The sequence below is a fragment of the Xiphophorus hellerii genome, chromosome 8, assembly GCF_003331165.1.
Source record: "Xiphophorus hellerii strain 12219 chromosome 8, Xiphophorus_hellerii-4.1, whole genome shotgun sequence".
Taxonomy (NCBI): Eukaryota; Metazoa; Chordata; class Actinopteri; order Cyprinodontiformes; family Poeciliidae; genus Xiphophorus; species Xiphophorus hellerii.
In genome coordinates this window covers 22,895,956-22,923,818 of record NC_045679.1, presented here as the reverse complement: position 1 = coordinate 22,923,818, position 27,863 = coordinate 22,895,956, and the positions used below count along the sequence as shown (strand labels likewise).

General features: G+C 39.3%; 1 protein-coding gene across 2 annotated transcripts; it reads left to right on the top strand.

Moving 5' to 3' along the window:
- Positions 1-1,527: 1,527 nt before the first annotated feature.
- tnpo1 (transportin 1) lies at positions 1,528-27,863 on the top strand. 2 transcript variants are annotated; one of them, XM_032570642.1, is made up of 25 exons: positions 1,529-1,692; positions 1,843-1,951; positions 4,010-4,085; positions 5,310-5,459; positions 7,031-7,137; positions 11,498-11,631; positions 12,729-12,810; positions 13,511-13,633; positions 14,775-14,893; positions 15,183-15,243; positions 15,405-15,576; positions 16,132-16,284; positions 16,381-16,606; positions 17,528-17,699; positions 17,961-18,047; positions 18,135-18,242; positions 18,686-18,844; positions 18,931-19,018; positions 19,117-19,215; positions 19,311-19,406; positions 21,858-21,933; positions 22,841-22,940; positions 23,020-23,094; positions 23,559-23,697; positions 23,795-27,863. In XM_032570642.1, exons 2-24 carry the CDS (start codon positions 1,847-1,849, stop codon positions 23,664-23,666), a joined length of 2,676 nt encoding a protein of 891 aa, XP_032426533.1. In that variant the 5' UTR covers positions 1,529-1,692; positions 1,843-1,846; the 3' UTR covers positions 23,667-23,697; positions 23,795-27,863. The 2 variants fall into 2 exon arrangements, 1 of the variants encoding a protein (XP_032426533.1); XR_004340290.1 differs by lacking the exons at positions 21,858-21,933; positions 23,559-23,697; positions 23,795-27,863 and having other exon boundaries at positions 1,528-1,692.

Below are 27,863 nucleotides of genomic sequence, written 5' to 3'. Positions count from 1 at the left end.
CAGGCCTTCAGCAAGGATTTCTGAGACACTACATAACATTTAGAGAGCTCAGCTACAGTGTTACTGCTGATAATCACCTTCAGATCTCCTGCTGCCTCGTTTAAGCAGAGTCCTGTTCAGATGATGGGTCAATCAAACCCAGGATGTGACAATATTGTCCATTATCGCCAAAAGGTTTTTAATTGGAAGCAGTTTTTCACATCTCACGCGTGCTTCTGGGTTTCCATTATCACCAGTGTGATCAGTCGTGCTTATGATTTATATCCAAAGAATTCAAATGAAATAACACCAGCCAAATATTAGATTCTTCACATGTATTGAAGTCAGAAAGGGTTTGTGACAGAACAGTCAAAATTGAACCAAAACATAAGACAAAACAGTGTACCAACGTATCGGACTGAAATATCTCAAAATAATATGAAAAAAAAAAACACCCACTGTCCAGAAAACGGTTTACTTTGGAGGACAGTCAAAAACAACTGGGTCAAACTGGGCTGAAAAACTAACACTTTTATCTTTATCTTTTATTATTATTTTTAAAGAAATAAATATATATATATATATATATATATAAAAATAAAGAGATATTAGACCACTGTGTGACTATAAAGTATGTACATAAATACCGAAATAAGCCTAATTTATGTCTAATTTAACACAAGCTTGGCTACTAACCAAATATTATGCTTCCATTTCTATGGATTAATGACGATGACATTAATTTCTCTTGTTCCTTTTAGTGCACCCTGATTTTACAAATACGGGAACACGGAGCAACATGCATAAATAAAAACATTAAACTTTACTACGGCCCCCCTCTGAATTTGCATCATCCAAATCATTCCTGCTGCACTCAGTGCTACTGCCATTTTTTCCTGCTTCATCATCTTCTAATATCATTATAAACATTGTAATAACACTATTATTATTATTATTATTATTATTATTATTATTATTATTATTATTATTATTATTATTATTATTATTATTATTATTATTATTATTATTATTATCACAACAACAACAATAACAATGACGTTCTTCTCCTAACGTCATTGTTGTCATCGTTTCACAATTGTATTTCTTTAAAACTATATATCTATATTTTTAACAGTTATGGACAGATTAAAAATAATTTATTTACTAATTTCACAGTTGATCCTAGTGATCACATCAGCATTAATTTAATCGATGGCTTATTGCTACATTATTATTGAGACTCGACAGCCTTTCTATTAGCAGGAAAGTCACGAATCCACTGGGGTGGCTTGTGTTGCTTTCAAGTACCATCTGAAATGAAGGTAATTTATCAAAACCTTACGTTTTTTTTCTTTAGGGACTCCTAATTTTTTTTTTTTAAAGGATGCTGGAGAATTGTTTGTCGTAAATTTGCCACGTGGAAGAAGTTCAACTGAAAGAAAAGAAACATATACATGAATAAACAGAGAGATTTGAGTTGGCAAGTGAAAAGCAAAGATCCGTTGAGCACTAGGACCTCGCAGGTGGGTGTCAGCTGACCGAAGCGAGGCAGCTATAATCAACGCAGGGCTGTTTGACCTGAAGCTTTTTTTTCGTCTGGCTCGAAGAACGGACCTGTCTGCCGAAACGGGCCCATGTCTGAAAACCCAGACAGACGCTCACATTTTCACAGAAAGGATACTACAAGCGAGTACGTCGCCCGCGACAGAGCAGGTAAAAGCCTTTCTGTGTCAGACATGTTTTTTTTTTTTTTTTTGCCTTTAACGGAGGGCGGAGGAGGGAAGGCGGGGGGTGTTCTCATTTATGAGCCGTTGGCTTGTAAGTCCTCTGTGTGAGCTTATGTTGTTGCTTTATCCGCGGCAGCAAGATGGAGTGTGAGTGGAAGCCAGACGAGCAGGGGCTTCAGCAAATACTACAGCTGCTGAAGGAGTCTCAGTCACCAGATACGTCCACGCAGAGATCCGTCCAGCAAGTATCCTTTCCTCCGGTTCTCGGGAATAAGATTTATCCATTTATTACAGCCCAGTCACACTCAACAGGCTAGCTGTGGCTAATGTACGCCAAGGTGTTTACCATTAGAAACATGTTCGCCTGTGCTGACCGGGTTTTCTTTCTTTCCCCCCCTTTCTTCCCATAATAACCTCACCAAGGTTCATGTAAACAAGGTCATGTGTACCGTTATTGGAAAGGCAATGTAGAAAGCTGTTAATGTCAGTAATTCGGCTAAAAACAATGCCATATTTGATTTTTTTAAAAAACCATTTCATTTATGCTTTCCATCATATCATGTTTGATATGATGGAAAGCACTTTGAAATGCCTTGCTGCTGAAATGTGCTATACAAATAAAATTTGATTGATTGATTGATTATTTAAGATAAAAGTGAATAGGACTTTTATCAAATAATAATCATGTTATCCCCTATTTCTGTTCCTTGAAGTTTAGTTTGAACAACTGTGTTCACAGAAAAGTCTCACCAATGGCACACTAAATTGAAATCTTGTCTTTTGTCTCTAACTATGCAATATCACTTTAGCATTACGCTGTAATTACAGCTTTGTTTGTGTTTTTAATATATACTTACTTATCTTGAAAATGAAAGCAGTGACTTAAGATGGCAATGATCTTACACCACGAGTATAAATTACTGAGAGGCTGCATGAAAACAAGATGATACACATAGTTTAGACTCTCCTTATTTAAAGCGCCACAGGATCTCATGTTTGAACAAGTCCTGATGAAATTTATTGACTCTGTGCAGCTCCGCCCTATTTTATCTTCTTTCAGCTAATTAAACTGAGGTTCTTTCCGATACACAAGCTTTGAAATGAGCAAAATTTAATGAGCTGCTCCCTAATTCGGATGGCTTAATATCAAGGAATAGTTGCAATTTTAAAACCACAGAATTTTCCGTCATACCATTGCTATGATGGAAAGCCCTTTTAAAAAAATGTCAGGGAATTACCAGAGTTTTACCTGACTTCATGGCGTGAAGAGTGACTACTATGAATACCATTTCTCATATGTTGCTCTGCACTGCTGAACAGCTGGCTGAAAGGTTACCACACCTTCCTTTGATTACCACGTAAAGATGTAAATAAGCCCTAGCTGTAGTTCCTATTAAGGTAAAGGCGATATAAAAGTACGGCAGACAAGGAATGAGGAACGTGTTGGTTCAAAAGTAGCCTGCATTTTGCTAAATTCAGTAAATAACTGTTAGAAATATCAATATCAATATTTTTGATTTAAACAAAACGAACGGTTTAGTTGGGGTTTACTTTAGTCTGGTACGCTTAAGGTGCAAGGAAGATGGGGAAAAAAAAAACTGGCCAGCTGTCATTTGAACTTTCACGTTGACATTTGCCGCGGTGTCGTTTTTCAACGGGGTTCCAAAAACCGAATCGCAAACGTGTCGGAATGGACATGTTTTCACTCTCATGACACATCCAGACTTAAACGGGAGCGGGGCTTAGAAGCTGCCTCGGGGACGAGGGGTGTGTGTATGTGTGTGGTTTTTGCTAATTGCAGCTTATACAGTGTTAAGTGCTTCATTACCTCTGCCGTCGTTTCACTCGTGAAGTGTCATCAGATGGAAATGAGCTTTAATATTTTCACATTAGAGGAAAAAAGGATCATCCACAGCTAGGCTGACTTGTTTCTGTGTGGCTGCTTGCTGATCCTAAATGACTTGCTTACGTAACCCCCCCCTCCTCACACGCACACACACCAACACATACACGCACACACACTCTCATATGAGCCACATCATTAGCTCATAGACGATATTGCCCTAAAGACGCCATCTGGTCGGGTACTCACAGTACTCGGTCATAGTAAATGACATATTTATGACCCATTACAAACGTCCACACATTACACCACCACTTGCACACATTAACTGTATCCACTTCTTCTTTTTGTTGGCCCTGGATGAAAAAGTAAACACTCTGCTTCACTGCTGCAATAAAGATACTGATGTTGTGCATCCCGTGTGTACGGTTGTCATCCTCAACCACTTTTTTTTTCTCAGAGACTCGAGCAGCTGAACCAGTACCCGGACTTTAACAACTATTTGATATTTGTTTTGACCAAGTTAAAATCTGAAGGTAAGCTAACTCGTCTGTCTACCTTCTTCTATTCTCACCTTGCATGTTTTTTCCCCCCCCTCTTTATTCTATGCAACACGTTTTGGGAAGGAGCTATCTGGCCATGACTCAGGGTGACCCGGGGGCATCTTCGCTATAGATGATGTGGCTCTGGGAATATGGGTCGCTCTAAATTTAAACCCGATTCCTGGCAGAGATGCAGCGTTTGGCACGACTGTCTGCTAAGTACAAGATCCGAGGGGTGTTGAGACGTTTTGATTTGCTACTTGCACACCTTTGGAGCTTAGGTTTAAATGCTGAAAGGTGGACACATTTTAAATTTGGTAGATTATTATATTTAAATAGAACGGTAACATCAATAGGGCTGTGAAAAGTATTTGCCCCCCTTAAAGAGTTCAGTCATTAAAAACTGTTTTAATATCAGACGACAGAGTGTCTGCGCATCCTTTTATAACACTTACATTTATGTGTCTAAAATTAAAGTCTTACAGTGTCTTAGATGTCATAAGAAAAAATGTAAAAGTTTTAATTTCATGAATCTAAGATAATGGCCTTAAAATTTCTTAAATTCATCAAAAAACAATAAGTCGGCCTTAAATACATTGATCACAGGTCTTAAATTTTGTGGTGGCAGGATTATTTAATCTCGTATACTATGTAGTTTATTTTTCTCATGGGACTTTTCTGTCAGGCAAATGTTTGAGTCGCTCGCAGACATCTACATTCTGTAAATCGAGACGTCTTAGGCTACCGCTAACTTGCAGCTAATATATCCTTACCAGTTAGTTAGCTTTTTTACGTCTATCAGATTATTGACATTTTTTCTTTGAGCCATTCAGAGGTGAGCTTCCTGGTGCGTCTCAGATCAATGTCAGTATAATGTTCCTTTTCTGAATCGCTGTGTTAGTTTCCAAAATGTTCCAACTTCTTTGGTCTTTTACTTTTTCCCTTTATAAATGGATTCATCTTTTGAAAACTTTTTTTTTTTTTTTACTCAGATTATCTTTGATATCAAAGCTTGTTTGTCATCTGAGAAAAAAAGGAGAAAGCCAGAAAGGGGGGGAAATAGGTTTTCACTGCACAGTAAAACTGTTAAGGCAAATAATCACTGTTTTTTTGCTGCTTTTATTAACATTTGTTTTTGTTTAAGTCTTAAGTCATGTTTATAAAAATGGTATAAAAATTAAAGTTACATTCACCGGCCTGTTTCTGGTCTCCTCACAGACGAACCGACCCGTTCCCTGAGCGGACTGATTCTGAAGAACAACGTAAAGGCTCACTACCAGAACTTCCCAAACGGAGTGTCTGATTTTATCAAAAGCGAATGCCTCCAAAACATCGGAGACTCCTCTCCCCTCATTCGTGCCACAGTGGGTAAGTCGGGTGCCACGTTTTAGGGAAAATCTGTCCAATGAACGCTGCCATTGAGTTTATTTTGTGAAATTTCCCAAACTGCCTGCACGTTCAGGTACCACGAGAGCTGCATGTCGTATCAAATCCGAATGTCTTCATTGAAATCGTAGCAGACGGCACAGACTTACATTCTGCATGCCAATAATATATCTGGCCAGTTGGATCCGGTTTCAGTGCCCTTCATGTCCAGCTAAAGTGTATTTTAGTGACCAAGCCACTAAATCTCATAAAGACTGGCAGGGATCTAGTTCTTGTCATCGGATATTCAGCTTTAATATCTCAATTGCATACCTACCTAATAACTTGTCGCCTTAGTTCCCACAAAGCTTATTTATATGTGATTCTAAATGGATATTAGATGAAGTGAGAGTTTCTAGGAAAGATTTCGGTATTTATTCATCACCATAGCAAAGAGCACACGGAGACAAACAAAATAATTTTATATTCTATTAAATTAAAATATTATTCACATAATATTCAAATATCATGTTGATTGTTTGACTGAAATGCCTTCCCCTGAGAATAAAAATCTCCACTAAATGTTGAGAAATATGTCTGCTTAAAAATAATCAGTTAGCAAAACCACAACCTTTTGTTTGAGTGCTTGCAGCCATGAGTGTGCTAAACTTCAGGTTCCGGCGCACCAAATACTGCATGCTTACTGCTCTATCAAACTCAGGCTCATCGGAATGGTCCAAATCCAGTGAAAAGGCATTTGAATCAGAGAAAAGTGTTCTATTGTTTGTGAAGGATAATTGATGAAAATTGACACATTTAGCATCAAACAAATGTCATTTCTTTATTCCTCCCCCCCCCCTCCTCTTCTGAAATGAAGACAAATTCACACAGGGATGTGTCGGCCCGGCAGCCATTGCTGTTGTCCTTCCCCTCCTTCACCTCTGACTGCTTGGCTTAGCAGCAGCTTATCAGAATGCTGCAAACGTGAAGCGACATTCTCAGAGTCACTTTGAACGGGAGTGCAGTTAAAATCGAAGAGAAGACATTAAATTAAGCCAATTCCTGTAGACAAAAATCTTTCTCTTATTTTGTTTTGCTAGCAATAAATGAAATATTAGGAATGCTTATTGTTCTTTAAAGTACGAGGCATGAGTAGGGACGACGGCGTAAAATAGATTTTTTAAAAATTGCACTTCTGTCATGGGGCTATCTCCAATTAGCACCACGTGCTCCATGTTGTCAGGACGCTGTAGCCTGTAGCTGCTGGGATCTAAGCTTGCCGTGCTTCTCTAAGACTCAAACATGACCTGCTTAATTTTCCTGTGAAAGGTTTTAACAAGTTGTGGTCGGTGTGATGAAAAGAATCTATCATGAGAATCGGTGATTTGTGGCTTTATTGCTCTCTGTTGAGCCTTCTTGCAGAGCAAAGTCTAGACCTCGGAGCTGCAGCTGCGGCTAATTCAACTTCATGTTCCTGTTCTGTATAAAGCTCCTACGTGTATGCTTGTGGTCGCTGGTGTGATATTTGTGCGTTCATGTGTGCAGAGTCAAACTGAGCGATCTCTCCACTACAGGAATCCTCATCACCACCATCGCCTCCAAAGGAGAGCTGCAAAACTGGCCTGAGCTTCTGCCCAAACTCTGTCTGCTGCTGGATTCTGAAGACTACAACATATGTGAGGTGAGAAGTTCACATATTTTTCATATGTTTAGCATGTTTGTATACAGTGTTGTTGCAAGAAATAGCCATAATAGGGAAATTCTGAACAAAATGTGTTTTATTTTTCGTGTTGCTACATAGAAGCGGTCCTTCTGTGGATATATTGGCTAGATTTAGCAAAATAGCTCAATTTCAGTCAAGTTGGGTCGATAGCATCCATGGACATTAATTTGAAGTCTTGTGGCTGATTGGAGTTAGGTTCTGGTCTTTGACTGAGCCATTCTAACACGTTTATTTTTTAACCTGAGCTATCTGTGCCTGTGTATTCAGGGAATTCTTGCTAGAAGTTTAGTCTTTTAACAGTTTTTCATCCAGTATTACCCTGCAACACATTCTCAATAATACAATTATTTGCCTAGAATTTGGATAAAATCAATTTTAAATCTTCTAAAATGATGAGGATTAAAGTGCTGCTTTTCAAAATTCCCGTAGCACCTGGCTGTGCTACCTTACTAAGGCTTGCTTGTGTTCAAACAGGATTCAGCTGTTGTGCTTTTACGTTTTGATTTTTGGATTGCATTTAGCGGTTTAAGAACAAAGGCGGCTACTTCGTGTTGGTCCGGCACATAAAATTCCAGTGAAATACAGACAAGTTGTGACTCGATATAAAAAATTGTTTTTTTTAACAGGGCTGAAAGTGAGCATGTTTGTCACCGAAGACTCCCAGTAAGCATATGTGTTTGTTCAGTAATTTGTGGTGGGCAGAGAAGAGGTAAGGCACATCTAAAGCAGCATCTGGATTACGTCCTGCTGGCCAGATGAGCTTATGGTGGCCTCACAGCTGGAGCAGCAGCTACTACCACAGATTATTCAACACTGGAATATCATCAGTCTCTCTTTTTCTGTCATAACCTGAAAACCATGTGACCCCATTTTCTGGCATTTACCACATAATCACCCAGAATGAGTTTACGCAGTGAATATTTGGGGGGAAAATAAAAGCAAACCTTTTTTTTCCCCATGTCCTCCATGTTTGTTTTTAATCTATAATCCATTGTCATTCAGTTTTTTTGGACTTTACACTGTAGGTTTGGCTCCCTGTCAGATTCACAGTTTGATAGCTACAAATGCTCCAGAGCAACGTTGGAATAAATCACAACAGTTTATATATTTTGTTGCCTCATAAAAGTGTCTCACCAGTGTGTCCGGACAGGATTGCTCGTTACACCAGGAGCGTCCAGATGACTTTCAGGAAGCAGGATTATCTGAAATTTAAGGCAGAGATGTGGCAGGGGAAAAAAAAATATGGATCCCCCTCGTGGCAACCCAGCCATCATCTCTTATAAAGCTGATTCAGAGTCTTAGAATTAGGTCAGCTATTTACTGCAGAGGATCTTGAAGTGTGTCTCAGTGTGTGTGTGTGTGTTTGTGTGCGCAAGGCTTAAGACTGAACAGCGGCCGAATGTAAAAACCCTTTAGTAGAGTTGATACGTTTTCGAAAAGCGGCTTGAAGGCCGCAAAGCTTCTTAATGTCTGATTTTGAAGATGATTAAGTTAATGCTGGAGCACAAGTTGTGCTCCAGGTTTAGATGTGTTCTAAAATGCTTTATGTTCTTCTGTTCTTGGGTTGTTGTAGCAATGTGGACATTCCTTCTGAAACTATTGTTCAGCCTAATGGAAGCACATCTGACTAGCAGCAAATACCACAGAAATGTTCACTTTGTCTTGCTGTAAAGAATCCAATTAGAGATGTGTGACTGTTGTGAATGTTTGTTTGCAGATTTATACAAAAAAAGGCTATTTTTGATGAATGCTAAGCTCCAGCCCCATACAACAGTACATTTAATACAATTTAGTTACTCAGCGCAATGAATCATTACCCCACATTCTTTCAGTATTACACTTTTGTTAGCGCCAAAGTTTTTACATTCCTCAGTAAATTCACGTTTCGTTCTTGCTGACGAGGTTTGCACATAGAGCAGTTTGCCAAAGTGCTAAGCCAACGTTGGCATATATTTTCTGTGTTTTGATATGCCTTGTTGATCATTCTTCTCGTAACATTGTTCTTATTCATTGGGTTTCTACTGCTTTATAAACGTAGCGCTTTGCCTTCACCGTCATAACATTTATGGATTAGTGTTTCAGCTGCTTCCTGCTCAATTCTCGCTCTCATACATCAAAAGCTTTTGATGAAAACACAAAGAGCAATTCATATGACACAGACGCATAAGGAACAGTAAAATCTAGCTTTGAGAAAGCTAGAGTAGTTTGAATGCCTGGATTAGGACATCCTAGTTTTAGATGCATCTTCCAAGGGAATCTGTGTTGTGCATGTATTGACCTCTGTAATTTTGCTGGCAATAACCAACATCTATAAATAATCCACAGTAGCTGTGTTTCCATTACAAATGCAGGCAAAACTTTGTCGATATTCTGCTAACATAGAAAAAGCACATTTTGGCATTTGCGGTGTTTCCTTAAATAAGAAACTCAATTAAAAATCACACGTGAATAAGTTTGTTCACGCGATAAGCCATTATAAAAACATTCCACGCCATTTTCCCACCTACCACTTCCTGTTGTCTTCTTTGTCGTTTCTGCCAGTAGTAACATCCGGATTTTGATCATGTGATGTGTGTGTTGTGAAAAAAAGTGTTTCCATTACAGTTTAGCAAAATACACTAATTTTGATAGGGTCGCAAAACCATTGTAGCACCAAAACATTTAGCAATAAAACATGAGCTTTTTTCTTTTTAAATACATGTGTTCCATAAAGCGCTGTTTTGTATTTCTAATTGCACAATAATATAGTCAATGAGAATGCAGCTAGTGTCGCAACTACTGGTGCTTTGCTGTCTACGTTTGGAACATATTGACATGATTGGGCAGTTTCTAAGCCGCACACGTTGCTATGAGATTCCAGCACTGAGAAACATTTGCTGTGCTTAGTTAATTTCAAGTATTAACATGTAGTAGTTCCGCATTCATTTTAGCTTTATGATGTAAGGTCACAGTAAAACGTCGGCTTAGACTTTGTGGAGCTGTGTGGTGTCGTTGCCTTTTTAGCTTTATTGTGATAGCCACATGGCCCAATTAAGTAAAAATACCTTTTTAGCACTTTGGAAGTGGTATTAGTTTCAAGCTTACTGCCTCATCTTTGTTTATAGTTTCAGATCAGTATTTGGTTGATCAGGCCGAACTCATGCGGCTGTGCTTCACACCCGACCGCTGCCTCCCTTGCTCTATAAAAAGGAAGAAGCAGGTGTAAGGTTGGGGCTGGAGGCGGGGTGGCTTAATATAGGTTTTGCCTGGACAGTTTCACTGTTTTGATTAATGGCAGTTGGCATGTGGACGCAGCGGAGTTGTAAAGGTCAGTTCGATTTCTTCTTTGCTTATGTTGCTTGCTGGCGTATTTCGGCTCCCCGTCAACGCTCGCGTGTTCTTCTGATTTCCAGGGCTGTCGAGTACGCCGAACGCACCATTCTCACGACTTCGCTGTTTACACTCCCATTGCACTCTCAGCCTCTCTCCGCTCCCATGCTCGCTTAACGGTTTGACATGTTTTCACATAGGAAAGCAGCTTCTATCTTATTTTTCAGCACCGTTAAATGTCACGCACATCAAAGAACTTCACAATATATTTTTTCCCCGTCAACCCAGAGATGACATTTCCAGAGGCTGCTGCCTCTCACCAATTTTGTTGCTTTAACGCCTGCAACTACTTTGCATTCTAATGAGTGAAAGTGCTTCATAATGTCACCGTCTCCACCGTGGCGTGTCTGTGACCTTGACACCTTACCCTTTCCGTCTTATTTCATCCCCTACGTTATTTTCTTCGTCGTCGTCTTCTTCTCTGCACGCTCTGTATCTGTCATCTAAAAAGGGAGCCCTGACATGGCAGCAGGTTTCCATGGAAACACATTTCACACAACGTCTGTGTCGGTGCCGTCTGCTTCTCCGGGCTGCTTTTTTTAGAATATGCACCATATTGTAAGGCTGCATACTAAACATCCGCCAGGCAGCTAATATTAACCGAGAGGTGCGTTTTAGAGCCGCTGGCCAACAGATTGAAGGTTATTGTAGCAGTAGCAGGTGAATCCTGTTGAGGTTTGTGAAACATTTGTTTACAATAGAGCCGATTACACAAGGATTTGCAACATATTTCAATATTTTTGAAAGCTTTCGGCTGAATAGACATCACCATCAACTCCATTGAAGTCTATTTCCTGTAGCTGTGGTTCAGACAATCTGTCTGACTTGCTGCATATTTAGAATAGAATTCCTTATTAATCCCCCACATTTGCAGAGTTGTGAAACATTTTAGACCTATTTTTTTTCTTTCCTCTCACATTTTCTTTTTCTTTTTGCATGTTGTCTTTAGGGAGCGTTCGGGGCGCTGCAGAAGATCTGCGAGGACTCTGCTGAGATCCTGGACAGCGACATGCTGGATCGTCCTCTTAACGTCATGATCCCCAAATTCTTGCAGTTTTTCAAGCACAACAGCCCGAAAATTAGGTAATAATTTTTATTTTCTTTTGTTGCAAAGAATGCTGTTTTCAAAATGCAAGTTGCTTTATAAACGTCACAGTGAATGTGTTATCATTGCGGACGTTAAGATGCTGGTTTACTCTGTACTTACTGCGATATCAGAATCCTGGATTCCCTCTGATGCTTTGCTTTGTTTTGTTTTTTCCCAGCTGATGTCACAGTTTTTTATTTATTTACAGGATTTAAATCAGGTACTGAAATGTCCATGTCAATTATGTGTCTGTGGAACCATTTTTGTGGCGATTTATCCTAGGTGTACACCGATTGCAGTTTCTGGCCGATCACCAATCTTTAAAAAGCATGCCCTGCCAATTCTAATTTTGTCCGATATCGATTTTTTTACATTTTCTTTTTACATTTTTAAATATAAAATGTGTTTCACAATATTGTGCATTAAACAAACTTCTGTGATTATTTGGAAGGAAAACAAGCCCATAGAGTCGCACATTCTAAACCATTTTAGAATTGTTAAGAAAGCATCTCATGCCCACTTAAGTGGGCATGAGATGCTTTCTTAACACCGTTTACTTTTCATGGTGGCAAGATAAACTCGTGTCTTTTTCTCATTTTATTGGAAACTGAATGTCATGAATTACTACTAATTGGAAGTTATATAAACTCTCATTTGTTTAAGATAAATTGGCAGGTGTACCAGTAATTGTGCACAAAAAAATATTTTTACATGGTATTTTATTGCCCACTTAATCAATGCGCTCCAATAAAATGTAGTATTTTTCTCAATTCTTCAGTATCAAACACTGAAGAAGCAGCAAAAGCTACATTTATTGTAAGTTTGTTATTTTTTGTTTTGTTTTTTTCAATAAATCTTTCCCTGGTTTAAAAACTTTCTTGTGTGTGTAGATTATGAATTTCTTTCTGTTCTTAGCGTGCCGTTGACGCACAGTCAGTTTTTTTATCCCTACGTTTGAATGTGGCTGCAGTTTGCATTTAAACAGAAAACAAGAACTCCATAAAAAGTAGCACAGAGGCTGCATTTATAGTGGGCAGCATGTGAGCAAAACAAGCCAGTGTGACTCTCAAGTGGTGTGGTTATTGTGTTGCAGGTCTCATGCCATCGCCTGTGTCAATCAGTTCATCATCAGCAGGACCCAGGCCCTAATGCTTCACATTGACCCGTTCATCGAGGTAAGCGCAGTGCATGTGGACGCATGCGGCATCAATTTGGAAAAATGTGCGTTTGAGTTTTTTAATTTTTTGGGGAAATATCAGCTTTTATCTAAAAAAAAAATCAGAAAGACGAGGCGCCAAACAGCTAATGAACCAATGTTGTTTCATATAAAAATTGAGTTATTCATGTCATTTAGTATTTTTACTTTTTTACATTTTGTCACATTAAAACCACACACTTCAAATGTATTTGGGAGTCAAGGATTTGTATTTTAGATCATGGTTTTAGTCCTCTGTGGTCTGTTACTCTTAGATCAAACGTAACCTTTTTAAGGATGCACCGATTGCAGCTTTCTGGCCGATCCGCTGATCTTTAAAAAAGTCTGATCTGCTGATTCTGATTTTGGCTGATACCGATTTTTTTGTGTTTGTCTGAAAAGCATAAAAGAGGACTGTGGCTGATCTTCAGACCCTTGCGGAGGTAGATGAGATCTGTTTCACCCAAAATTAAGAAAGTCTGGGCCGATTTATCAGTCACTTTACAATTATGAACATTATTTTGTGGCGCTCTACGATACAAAATCCCAATCAAACATATGGAAGAGTTCAAAAGGTTGTGATTACCTTTGCGAGGGCACTGTGTCTTTCGTCATTTTTAGTACAATTAGTCCTTATTACCAGTAATAAAAGAAAAGGTGCTGGTTTGTGTGTTCTGCAGAACCTGTTTGCACTGGCGACTGATGATGAGCCCGAAGTGAGGAAGAATGTTTGCAGAGCCCTCGTCATGCTGCTGGAGGTTCGCCTGGATCGTCTTCTGCCTCACATGCACAACATCGTAGAGGTAAACGACGCAGAATGAAAATGTGTACTCCCGGAGAAGACTAAAGCTAAACACAAAGTCGTGTTCTGAACGCTTGGATAATAGCAGATCTATGTCCATGATTCAAATAAACAAGAAAATGTTGACTTTCTTATTGGTGTTGGAATGGTGAAAGTGTGTTTTTGTGTGGCTACAACTTGTCAGTCATGAGAAATGTGTTCATAAAGCTAAATGTCTGTGAGGCGAACTGTCGAGAAGAAGAAATGAGAGAAGTATCAGATGACAGTTATTGTGTTTGATTTTGGAGTAGCTGTTTTGACAACTAAACTAAAATTAAAGCTCACCATGATGGAAGATTTTAAAATTTACAGACTGTGGCTTAAATGGCTTCCAGGTTTGAAAAAGTATGGAGTTTGGAAGAAGAGCTAGAAAAGACTTTATTCACATAATGAATTACACATTTTCCATTCACCCATTTATCTAACCATCTCATTATTCAATATTCATCTATCTATTCATCTATCTCGTGACCACTGTGGATATTTCTACAGTTTTGTCGCTATCTTTTAGCAACTGTGGAAAAGCGTAAAAATTTTTTAGTTTCAAGTTCATATATCTAAAATTAAGGCCTTAGAAAGTCTTAAATTGATTTGAAAAAAGTGTAAGTAAGCCTTAAATACATTAATCACAAATCTTAAATTTTGGCGACTGGACTGTTTAATCTCGTATTTTGACTTTTCTGTCAGACGAGCGTTTCAGTCGCTTGCAGATATTTATGTTGCGTTCTGTAAATTGAGGCAGTTGAGGCTACCGCTAACTTGTTGCTAATTTTCCCTTCTTTTTTTTTTGCGTCTGTCGTGGTTAAGTGTAAATTTATTGACAGTTTTCCAGATGACATTTTTCTTTGCGGTGCTAGATTCATTCTATGCAAAAAAAAAAAAAAAAAAAGCTTTGCACTACTACAGCATAAAATATGCAAATTTCTTTTTGTTGTGACACATCTGTTAAATTTCATGCATAATGTTCTTGAAAAGTCTGAAATTTGAGTTGGTGAAACCTGCGGAAATCCTGGAGAAGAATCTGATTTATATCTAGCCAAAGTCAGACGTAATGTTTGATGATTGTTCTTGAGTATTTCCTTATTTATTAAATTTTTTTGCAGTACATGCTCCTGAGGACCCAGGACCCAGACGAGAATGTCGCCTTGGAGGCCTGTGAGTTCTGGCTTACACTGGCTGAGCAGCCGGTGTGTAAAGAAGTGCTGTGCGGTCACCTCTCTCAGTAAGAAACCGCTCACACAAGTTTGTGTTACGCTTTTAATTTTAACACCGGTTGATTCATGTCCGCCTGGGCAACAGAAGGATTTTCTTCCTCATGGCCTCATGTTGGGCTGAGTAAGAATCGCTCTGACTGCTGGCCTTTGTGATATCGTATGTCACCAATCTGCCACATTAAGCCATGCCTAACGTAGACCCTCAGGCGTGAGTGATTGCCTGTGAACTTGAACTTATCCTTGCACATTTTAATTATTTTTTTTTCCATATAATTTTATCCCTGGCTTTTGCTCCAGGCTCATTCCTGTACTTGTCAACGGGATGAAGTACTCGGAGATCGACATCATCTTGCTCAAGGTCAGTCTGTGTTCCCTAATGTGTTTACCTGGAAGTACAAGGATGAAATGCTTCATGAATCTACATGGCAGGCGCTGGGTTTAAGTCGTCCTTACCGTTTTCAGCCCGAACATGTAACACAAAGCCCAATTTAGCTGAGTTTAAAATGTCTCTGGCTTTAGGGGGACATCGAGGAAGACGAGGCCATTCCAGACAACGAGCAGGACATCAGACCACGCTTCCACCGCTCCCGCACGGTCGCCCAGCAGCACGAGGGCGACAGGATTGAGGAAGACGACGACGACGACGACGATGAAATGGACGACGACGATACGATTTCTGATTGGAACCTGCGTGAGTTTTGGTGCCCGACTAGACGTCCCTAACACCGCAAAAACACAAAACCTTGCCAAGTATTTTTGGTCTGGTTTGTAGTTCAAATATCTTTATGCACTTGAAATAAGATAAAACTAACTCACAAGTAACGTTTCAGCAAGAAATAGGAGCTTGTTTTAAGTAAGTAATTCATTAATATTGATAAGAAAGCACTAGTTCCACCTGCAGATTATTTTACTTATAACATGTACGTTTTCACATTTTATAAGTGGAAAAAATCTGCCAGTGAAACTAATACTTTTTCATCAATATTAAGAAATTATTTACTTAAAACGAGCGCCTAGATATTGCTGAAAAGTTACTTGTAAGTTAGTTTTGTCTTAATTGAGGTGTGCTGAGAAATTTGGAAGACAAAATACTTACAATTTTGTGTTTTTTGCAGTGTATGTCTAAAAGTTGTCCCTTTTCATATCAACTGCTCCTAAACTTGTGATTCATTTCTCCAGTTTTTTTCTTGTTCTGCGTGTTATTTCTGTTGGCACACTCGTGTTTCTATGCTCTCAAAAATGTTAGGAAAGTGCTCTGCGGCAGCGCTGGACGTGTTGGCCAATGTGTTCAGGGACGATCTGCTGCTGCACATCCTCCCACTGCTCAAAGAGCTGCTTTTCCACCCTGACTGGGTTGTAAAGGAGTCCGGCATCCTGGTGCTGGGGGCTATAGCTGAAGGTGGGGACGAGGAGGAAGACACAGGGAGAGAGAAGAGATGATCAGGAGAATGCTTAAATTTAAACTTTTCTTTCTTGTTTTTTTTTTTCCTCCCAGGTTGCATGCAAGGCATGATCCCCTACCTGCCTGAGCTCATCCCGCACCTCAACCAGTGCTTGTCTGACAAAAAGGCACTGGTGCGATCCATCACCTGCTGGACACTGAGTCGCTATGCGCACTGGGTGGTCAGCCAGCCCCCGGATATTTACCTGAAGCCTCTAATGACTGAACTACTGAAGCGCATACTGGATAGCAACAAACGTGTGCAGGAGGCCGCTTGCAGGTAAAGAAAATGTTCACACCTGTTGAACTTTTTCAAACGTTGTCTTTTAACAACCGCAAGGTGAGTATATTTTATTGTGATCTTATACGAGCAACAAAACAGAAGAATGTCAATTGGAAAGTGGATGGAATGTAATAGATGGTTTCCCCCAATTCATTTTGGAAATAAAAATGAGTTAAAGCTGGCATGCATAGATATTTAGCTCCATCGGAGTCAACACTTTCTTTACAATTGCATCTTAAAATACTTTGGTCATGTTTTCACCTTCTTTCCACTTCCAGAGACATAAAAAATGGCCGTTGATTTTTTGTAAAATGGCACAAGCTGAATTAGATTGGATGGTGATTCAAGTCTTTATAGACAATATGGCCTTAAAATGTTATCGCAATATTTTATGGTACTATTGTGGTAACAATAAAAAATTGTGATTTAAAAAAAAAAAGTTTATTACTTCTCTGTATGACTGCGACTGCATACCACAGTATTCATCGCATCACAAATACTGCTCTTGGAAAACATTCCTATTTGAAACAGCCTTTTTCCGGACGCCACTTACTTAAATAAATTAGATTTATATCACTGAACTCCACACAGTAACTACATATATTAGACTTGTGAATTTTCTGATATTCATCAATGCTCTCGTGGAACAAATGGTGGAGAAAATAGTAAAAATAAAATTTCAGTTTTGTTTGATCCAACATCATTCATTGAAATCAAATTTCTTATCACGTTAAGAAATCTTTCACGATATATGATAAGCGATACGATAATCGTCCACCCTTGGTGTTTACAGAGGTTGTGAATTGGATGTAGCTTTGGACTAAGGAATAAGTAAAGTGGATAACATGTGACAACGTTCAGTGACTATGAACACTTCTGCAAGGATCATAACCTCCATTTTTAATTTCCTCTGCATAGTGCCTTTGCCACGTTGGAGGAGGAGGCTTGCACAGAGCTGGTGCCCTACCTGGCGTTCATCTTGGACACGCTGGTATTTGCTTTCAGCAAGTACCAGCACAAAAATCTGCTCATCCTCTACGACGCCATCGGGACGCTCGCAGATTCTGTGGGGCACCACCTAAACAAACCGGTACGCAGGATGACAAAAACGCGCAGCTTTGCTTCCTAGTCGGTGTGAATTTTGACATACCACATACTGTTGTGTTTGCTTCCTCATTTTACCTTTGTTGTGCTAGTAGTGGTTAATGCACTTTCAGATCTAATCAATCTAGACAGCCTTTCCTGAAGGTAAAAGACAAAAAAAAACACCACAACTTCTATTTGTTAGATCACAGGATGTATTTGTATATTTAAATAACTGTGGTTTTAATTTTGTGTCGAATTTTAATAGGAATACATCCAGATGTTGATGCCACCACTGATACAGAAATGGAACCAGCTGAAAGATGAAGACAAAGATCTTTTTCCTTTGTTAGAAGTAAGTTTTTTTTTTAAATTTTGTTTTTTTATCATTCAAGTTTTATTATAGTTTCATGATACTACTACTACTCCGTTCTCTCCTCAGTGTTTATCCTCAGTAGCCACAGCCCTTCAAAGCGGCTTCCTGCCCTATTGTGAGCCTGTTTACCAGCGATGCGTCAATCTGGTTCAGAAGACGCTCGCTCAGGCTATGGTGAGTCTGTAGTGCTTAGAAAAGTCAGCCTACCTGCTTCAGTGTTAACTCTGCAATGATCTGCTTTGCAGAACTATAAATTGAGTGGATGTAGTGTTTACTTAAGATTTAAAATAATTAAAAAAAACCTTATTAGAGCACTTCCAACAGGACATTGTTGAGAAATTATTGGCATTGTAGCTTAACTGTATTCTTGTTTGAAATGCAAGAAGAAATTATCAATTGTTTTTTAAAATTTCTGGATCCTAGGAGCGAATTACTACAACATTTGAGACGTGTCTAATTTATTCAGGCTGTGAAAAAAAACAAGAAAGAACAATACTTTTAGCAGATAACAGGAAGGCTAAATGTTTCATTCTTTTGAACTTAAGCCCTACGTCTGAGAGCTTAAGTTCAAGCTACAGTTTGATTAAAAGATTCTGTTTTTGTCTCCCACCGTTCAGCTTCATCAGTCACAACCTGACCAGTATGAGGCGCCGGACAAAGACTTCATGATTGTGGCTCTGGATCTACTGAGCGGACTGGCCGAGGGCCTGGGTGGCACCATCGAGCAGCTGGTCGCTCGTAGCAACATCCTCACTCTTATGTATCAGTGCATGCAGGTAAAGAGGCCGTCAAAGCACACTGCTCAACAAACTAGTGAACTGGCACGCATTGTTGATAGCTATGTTGTTTCGTTCAACTTCAGGACAAAATGCCTGAGGTGCGTCAGAGCTCTTTCGCTCTGCTTGGGGATCTCACCAAGGCTTGCTTCCAGCACGTAAAACCCTGCATCGGTATGTCCACTGTTGTTGTTGTTGTTCTTGTCTTTAAAGCTGATCTTGGTAATAAGCAGTCAGCAAGTTGATTGATTTTTCCCCCCTTTCTTTTACAGCTGATTTTATGCCCATACTGGGTACAAATTTGAACCCAGAGTTAATATCTGTGTGCAACAATGCAACCTGGGCAATCGGAGAGATATCTATACAAATGGGTGAGTTGAGCTGCTTCCAGATCATCCGTTTTTACCTAGAAACCTGCTTTCAAAACGGTAACGTTATTTTCTGTTTAATGAAATGCGACTCTCAGGGCCTGAAATGCAGCCTTACATTGCCATGGTGCTGCATCAGCTGGTGGAGATCATTAACAGACCCAATACTCCAAAGACTCTACTGGAAAACACAGGTACCACACGGTGGTAGTGCTGAGCCAGCCACACAGGGAGGTGCTCACTTACTCACTCACTCACTCACTCACTGACTCGCTCAGGTCCTATTCAGTCAGCACTGACCACACTCACAAGGATGCCTGTTCTGGTCTTTTAATCTCTGTCCAAACATCCCTTTCTCCCAAAGAATGAGCCTCACATGTTTCGCTGGTTTCGCTTAATCTGCTCAAACTACAGTTATTGACTTGCAGCCTGCCGCAGAGACGTCTGGGTCGAGATAAAAGAGAATAAAAACCCGGCGCTTAAATTCCTGACGCTCCTGAAATGAGCCAAACCATGTAAGAGCCCAGTCTTCTTGGGAGTCGACTAATCTGGACGGACTGACAAGCGAAGCAGGATGCTGAAATAGAACAGAACAAAAAAGCTTAGATATCCTCACAGCCTCACATAGTTTCCAAAGACAAACTTCTCTCTTCAGTTAAACGCTAATCCTGAATGACTGAGAGAATGCCTAAACCAGCACATACATGATGACACAGAGCTTAGAAACTGATTTCAAGTCTCTAAAAGGTTACACTCTGCTTTTGTTTTCACCATTAAGAATTGATTTGGGAGGAGTCAAAATGACCATTTGATCAAAAAAAAAAAAAAAAAAGCATGCAAGGGTGAAGTGTGACCTCGCCTAAAAACAAGACAAATTAGGGATTCTATAGATGTGTACCTGTTTGTTTTGCTGTCAGTTTATGTGTTGCTTTTATTTACTGTTCTTTAAATGTGAATGCATTTCTGCTAATAGATGTTAAATGTTAAGAATGGCCAATGTTTAATGCAGGATACACCATGATGGAAGAGTAATCACGACTTTGTCGTAAAAATGCTCAAATGTCTGACGATAAATTTTGTCCGCTCTGTTTTCGGAATACAGTGCCTTGCAAATGTGTGCGTACTCCTTGAACTTCTCCACATTTCGTTGCAGCACAACCACAAACTTCAGGGTATTTTATCGGGAATTTTTAGGCTTAGGTGTGAAGTTTTTGTTCCGGTAACGGGGACTAAAAAAAAAAAAATCCTGCTTTGGGAATGATTTACTTTAGCAAGGACCGAGAAGCTGGTCAAAGTTGATTGCAGGATAGCGAGGGCTAAAGAAAACTCGTTAAAGGCTCGTTATACCGACGCATGTTCATCTGTTAGAATGGCCTAGTCAAAGTGCAGACTCTCTCTGTAGAGGCGCAAAGCTGCTGCAGACATTCCCAAATGGACTTGCGGCTGTAATTTGCTGCAAATCGAGGTTTTACAAAAATGTCACCTGAAACGGATCCATGCTGCACTTTTCAGATTTTTTACCAGTAAAATATTATTATTATTTTTTTTCCCCCTTTTACAAGTATGCAAAATATTCCGATTCAATTCATGGAAGTTTGTGGATGTAATGTGAAAATATAAAGTGGCTCAACGGAATATGTATGAATGCTCGAGTAAAGCACTGTATTAGAACATCGCAGAGAGAACATTCAGGACGTGAAAAGAGCCAAGTCAGACTTTCCAGCCATGTATAAAGCTAATGTTAAATATATTTCCAAGAGAGCCGCTTTGGCTGGAACTAAATTTAAAGCCGTCATTTCATGCCGAAGCAACAGGCTGCGAATTCTTGGAGAGCACTGCGCCACTCCTCAGTTTGCCTCTGATCAGCTGATCCTGCACTGAACTGTACTCTAATGAGCGTACCATCTGCTTTCTGCATGTGTCATTGGACTGTTCATAAATGCCTGTTTGTTAATGAGAATGTTGCATAGTTTTGTGTCTCTTAAACTTAGGTCCTCCCTCCTCTCTGCCTCATAAGAACCTGCTGTGCTGGATACTAGTCTCCCTCCATAGTAGTTGGCTTGGAGTAATCTTGTCATTTCTTTTCAAAAAAAGAAAACAAACAAACCAAAATATAAATATTTCTGTTATTGAAATTTAACATCTGTGAGTTTAAGGGAGAAATCTCGTTAGCCGCTCTTGCACACGCTACGCTACAATTTATTTATTTATTTTTACTATTAACTCACCGGTTTTTTTTTTGGTCAAATTGTGCATTTTAAGTTAAGCTAACAATGAGATTGAATCCTTATTTTTTTTTTCCTTATCAGATCCAAAAAGCTGTTTTAACGGTTGCCAAAAGCAGACATCCACGTTTGCCTTTTTTTTTTCTTCTATGAATGTCTTGTCAGAGTTATCAATGTGTTCTCCCTTAAACGTTCTGTATGTCTTTTTTTAGAATGTTTTAAATTCCTGCCCACGACCGAAGGGGTGGGGGGGCTATAATAATCAACGCTAGTGAAAGTCTGTTTATTATCATACACAGATTCTGTTGATTTATGTCTCTGAGTTGTTTGTTTTTTCTTTATTTTTTCTCCTCCCCCCTCCTCATTGCTCATGTCTTCGTTGGCGTTTGGTGGTGTGTAACCGTGATTGCGTTACCTTAGCAATAACAATTGGTCGTCTTGGTTACGTTTGTCCTCAAGAGGTGGCACCCATGCTACAGCAGTTTATAAGACCCTGGTGTGTATTATTCAATCTTTTATTTAATTCATCTTCTCTCCGCTCTGCTCTTCTCGTCTGTCGCCTGTTCCTCCCCCTTCTCTCCCCTGTTGCTCTCCTCTTCTCTTCCTCGCTCTCCTTCTAAAGCAAACTTCTTTTTTCAGTTTTTTCTTATCAGTTTGTAATCATTGCCAACCATGTGACTAACCCTGTCCTTTTTAGGTCCGACTTGTGATTTTTTTTTTTCTTTTCTTCTTCTTCTCCTTTTCTTTTTGCCTCAGTAGCACCTTCATATTACACGTTAATTTGTTTAATTTCTAGTTTTTTGCCATTGTTAATTGTCGCTAACAACTTCTAAGATGCATGGGATCAGACTTTGTCACATGCCTTGCTGGTTCAAAAACAGAGAAAGGATATCTTTAATGCCGAAGAGCATTCCTAAAATCCCTTTCTCGTTTCATAGTCGCCCAGCTGCATGTCCTGTCCCAAAATTATCCCGACCTTTTTTTTTTTTTCTTCTAGTAAACATTTCCAAAAAACAAAGCAAATTAAAAATCAAGGTGCTATACATGAGGTTTTGCAGAACACACTGCACATATACAGTAATGTTCTTAGAAGTCAGTGTAGCTGTGTTAAATGCAAAAAAAAAAACAACCCTGATTTTGTTTGGTGTGCATGTTTATTGTGTCAGTGATCACAGGTCATGATAGGAGTTTTTGCAGCTAAAAGACAAATCAATTCAAAGAAAAAAAAAAAACATTTGAATTAAGGGATGCAGTAGGCTGTGTTTATGATTCTTAAATAACTCCTTGAGTAGCATTAGCCTTACATAGTGGAAGTTGTTAGTGCACTTTACAAGTTCCTTAGCTTGTCACTGGATGATGCTCTTGACATATTCAATGTTGAGTTTGGCCGTCCATGTCGTCAGGTGCACCTCTCTGCGAAATATAAGAGACAATGAGGAGAAAGACTCGGCATTCAGAGGAATTTGCACCATGATCAGTGTAAATCCTGGAGGCGTGGTGCAGGTGAGCTCCAGCCCCGGTCGTTTGGTTCTCTGTGGCTCCAGAAGACGAAACGTTGCCTCACTTCTCTTCTTTGGAACAGGACTTTATATTCTTCTGCGACGCAGTGGCCTCCTGGGTAAATCCAAAGGACGATCTCAGAGAAATGTTCTACAAGGTAAAAATTTGGCAAATGGATGGGAATAAATAACGTTAAAAAAAAAAAAAAAAAGTTGACGTCACCCGCTCACAGGTGCTGATGGACGCGGTGTATTGCAAATGTATTCAGGCCCCTTGAACTTTTTAGCATTATGACCACAAACGTCTGTGTTCTTCATTATGATTGTCAATAGTAGACCAATACAAAGCGGTGCAGAACTGAATATCAATCTTGTAGAGTGCATGACTAGTACATTTGTGTCCAGATATAGGTCTTAAATTTGATTCATAATGGTTTTAAACAGGCTTTAAATTGGAGTGAAACCTGCGTAAACCTTGACTAAGCAGTACCATGTCAAATCTCAATAAAATTCTTAATTAATTTACTCTCTGAGGACAGCCCTGTCTTGTATGAGGTCTGTTTTGAAAGGCAGGGGTCCTTCATGACTTGCCATTAAAACCCTTCCTCGTGTTTGGTTTCAGATCCTTCACGGGTTCAAGAACCAGGTGGGCGAAGAGAACTGGAGGCGCTTCTCTGATCAGTTCCCGCTTCCCTTGAAGGAACGACTGGCAACCTTTTATGGGGTGTAAAGGCTTCCACAGCACTGTGCCTCATCGCGGGGTCCGTTTTGTTGCTTCCCATTTTAAAAACGAGATGCAAACATATTTTGTGGAGCAACGTTGGCCTAAAATTAAAACCACTTCCCTTCTCCACACAGGTCATTCACCATGGGAGACGAGACAGGGAACCATCCCAGGGAACATGTTACCCTCTACAGGGGGGGAAAGGGGGTCGACCCCTCCCTGACCTGGAGGAAGGGGTGGGAGGGAGGTGGTAGTAGCTCCAGTTCTCAGTGCCCTTAAGCGCAAGCAGGGGAGGGGGAGAGACTGGCAGTTCAACCTTATCATGGGAGGATCATTCATTTAATCAATCTCAATCACAAATAATAGAAATGATCATTTTCAGCTTCTTTTTTTTCTCCCCCCCCCCCATTTATTCTGCAGACATCTTGCTTTCAGGACTACCGATGGGTAATTTTAGGGGGCGGGGGGGACAATGAACCTTTAAGGTATTTGTTGAGGGAAGATTCTCAGATTAATGAAAACAATTTTCGATATACTTTATATTAAAGCAGCTACTGCTAGCAGAGCATTTTTAAATCAGGGTGGAGGGGGGGGATGGGTGGGGACATGTACTTTCAGAATGCTGCATATCATCCAAAGTAAGTAAGTAATGACTTGCAGGTAACCTATTATTTCAACACTTTACGCAGGGCAGAGGCTCTTGACTTAAAATCACCAGGGAGCACAATTCAAGAGCGGCTTTTCTTGGATTAGGTAGCATGCTTATAATATTGTGGAAAGCTGTCGAACATTAGTGATGTGTGTTGACGGCCGTCGTTGCCATTCGATAAGGTTCTTCTTTGATCGTGTAATATATATTTAAAGTACTTTCTGTTTCCTCTGCCAGAGAATTACACCGGCCGTCTGTAACGTAGCATGACGGGGATTTTACACGCTGGATTTAGGTTGTGTTAAACCTTGGCTGTGATGTGACGTTGGAGTGAGTCTCTTTGTTTTGTTATGTGGCGTGAATGTGACTTTTTTTTTTTAAGAGAGAGAGAGCATATGGAATCTTTAAGATGCCTAAATTCTTTAATTTATTTTTTTTTAAATTGTTGTCTGAAATTTCTGAAGGAAAACTGAAGTAGAGCATGCAGCCTGTATGTCTCTTTTTTTGTTTGTTTGTTTGTATCAGTGATACAAAAACACGTCTGAGTTTCGTGACTTTTGCAATCAGAACCACACACCCGCACACAGACACACACACACACACTTCATCAGATCAGTGTTGAATATGTTGATTTCTCAGTGTATTGAAATTCTGTTGCTGGTTGTTTGGCTTCCTGTGTTTGGGGGGTGGGGGTGGGGGAAGCATGATCCTGAGGGTGGCTGTGTTACTGTGTCGGGTGGCTGTCACTGTGGGGTACTTGGATGCTTTTCATCTCTTGCATGTTGGTGGCCCCTCGCGCGAAAACGTTTGGTGGGAAGAGGGTTCTGCGGGAGGGAGGGGAGCTTCAATTCGATGTTTTAAGAAGTACATAGTGAACGATGTATGTATTGCAACACTGGGACGTGTATTAACCTTGCGTATCGCATACCGGAGCGCTCGCCCTGATCTTCCTCATGCCCCGTAAACTGGATGTCTTTTAAAAATACTGTGAAGAATGTTTAATGTGTCTGCTTGTTCTGTGCTGTTATATATATATATATATATATATATATATATGTTTTTTTAAGTGTCAAACTGTTATAAGGTTACAGCCTGAATGTATTCCATGATGAGTTAGAGAGATAGTTTTGTTTTTATTAATTTGTTCTTTTTTTTTTTTTTTAAACACCCAGCCAGGCGTTTTTTCCTCTGCTGGCCAGAGTAATAACTGCAGTATTTATTAATTCTTTGTAATGCACATATAAAACAAAAAAAAAGTACTAAAAAGTACTTGAAATAATGTAGCCAAACCCCTACTGAGGATTAATTATTGCTGCTGAAAAGTTTTCACCTAATGCAATAAGCATCTTGATGCAATTTGACTGCTAATGTAGCTTTATACTTATAGGGATAAAACCAGTTCCTTTCAAAAGTTTTCATACCCCTTTAAAATCTTTTTACATTTTTACACACTACAGCCACAAATTGTGACTCAACTAACAGTAGTAACTAATAATAAAGTGCAAGAAAAAAGATGCAAAGTTTATGAAGCGCGTAAAAAATAAAATAAAATTCTAAAGTGTGGCATGCATTTGGATTCAAACTGGCTCCAACTCCCTGAGGCAGAATGGAGAACTCCATCTTTGAACAGGTGTGTTTTGCAAAAAGTCCTAGTTGGATTTGGATTTGGCTCTGGACGTTGAACGGTCCATTCTGACACAAGATCATGCTTTCGGACTAATCCATTCGATTGCGGCCCTGGCTGTATGTTTAGGTTGTCCTCAAAAGGTTCAGTTCCCAGATGTCTCCAGTTTAGTTTTGCCTAATCATTATTTGCTTTGAACATACCTGCAATTTATTTTGCACTTGTCAAATCTAAAAAAAAAAACAACAAACGTTTAACATATCTCGAATTAAGGTGTCATCCAAGACAAATTTAATTAGAATTGCGACTAGTCAGAACTACTTTATGACTAGTTATGATTTAATTGTTCATATCTGAAATATGTTTCAGATAGTCAGTAATTGATTGCAGATACCTGGAATTAAAGCTTCCATGCACATTATTGGGGAACCCGACATCATTTATAATAGTTATAATGCAATTACTTACATCTTAAATGGATATTTTGTCTAGTCAAAATATAACTAGATATCTCAATTTACTAATGCATCTGCTCATAAAGCAACATCAGATATCTGGAATGTCATTGTGGTGCTTTATGTTTACCCCATAACGTCTCACTAAAATCTATTGAAATTCACGGTCATAGCCTGACACGTTGTCAAAAAGCGGAGCACTTTTGAAGGGGACTGCGACTGGATCCTTGTAGGTATCATTCGACGTTAAAAATTACAGGACGTAATAAATGCATCATGGAATACAGAGGCAAATATTTACGTGTGCGCGTGTATGTGCCCCCATCATTCTTTTTGTTCAAAATGTGTTTGTTTTTTTTCTTCTTGTCTGGCACATTCCAGCTGTTTGGCACACAGAGAGGTGGCGTGATCACAGCTAGATGGGGTGTGTTCAGTCCTCGTATTCTTCCACTGAAAGATTGTACGTCTAAGAAAACCAAAACAAAAACCCACACACACACACGCACACACACACCAACGAACGCCCGTTGTTACTGTGCTGTCCTTCTGACTTGACCGCTGCTAAACATTGTAGTTGTGTATCACCACTTGAATATGTCTTTTCTAAGTGTAAACCTCAGGTTGCTTTTGTTCCAGTGTTTTTTGTTTATTTTCGTTTGTTTGTTTATAATTTCCTTAACGTGTACGCCTTTTATGCAGCCCCCCCCCCCCCCCCCACCCCGCCGTAAACGTCCTGAAGAATAGTTAAAAAGCTTGCTTTTCATTGCAAGAAACGGATAAACGTGGATGTTGGATGTTAGCTGATGTGTTACTTGCAGCACTGTGAGCTGTCCAAGCTAGGGGTTTTAAAAAAAACAACAACATTTCAGCAACTATAACTTGCACATATTTCATCTACTTTTATTTTGCCTAAAGTGATTGTGATTGAACTCAAGCGTACAGTGTAATCTCTACACGATGCCATAGGAGCAAACATTTGGGGATTTTGTTAATTTCCAATAGATATTTAGCATAACTGTATTAAAACAAAACCAGGGAGTTGAAAACCATAAAGAGAGAGAGAAAAAAAAAAGTTTGCAAGTACAAGTTTGACTTTCTACAAAGCTTTATTAAACAACCGCATTTTATAAAGTACCAACCGGTAGTTAGCGACGACCGTGCAAAGAGCTCCTGTATTCTGTAACTCGATTAGCCTTTAAACTTCAATAGTTAATCTGCCTTCACATTTTTTGCTATGAAAAGCAAAAACATCATTTTGATAGACTTGGTTTAAATTTTTTTTTTTTAAATATAAGCTGCTGAATTAAGAAAAAAAAAAAAGTAATACTTTTGGGGCCACCAAATATTTTGGATCATGCAAAGACTCTATATTGTACTGTAGTAATTTTGTAATATTTGTAAAATGATGTAGTGGGCGTGAATGATTACCATTGCTTGAATCTGTACATTGTTCCAATAAATTGTTTACATTATGA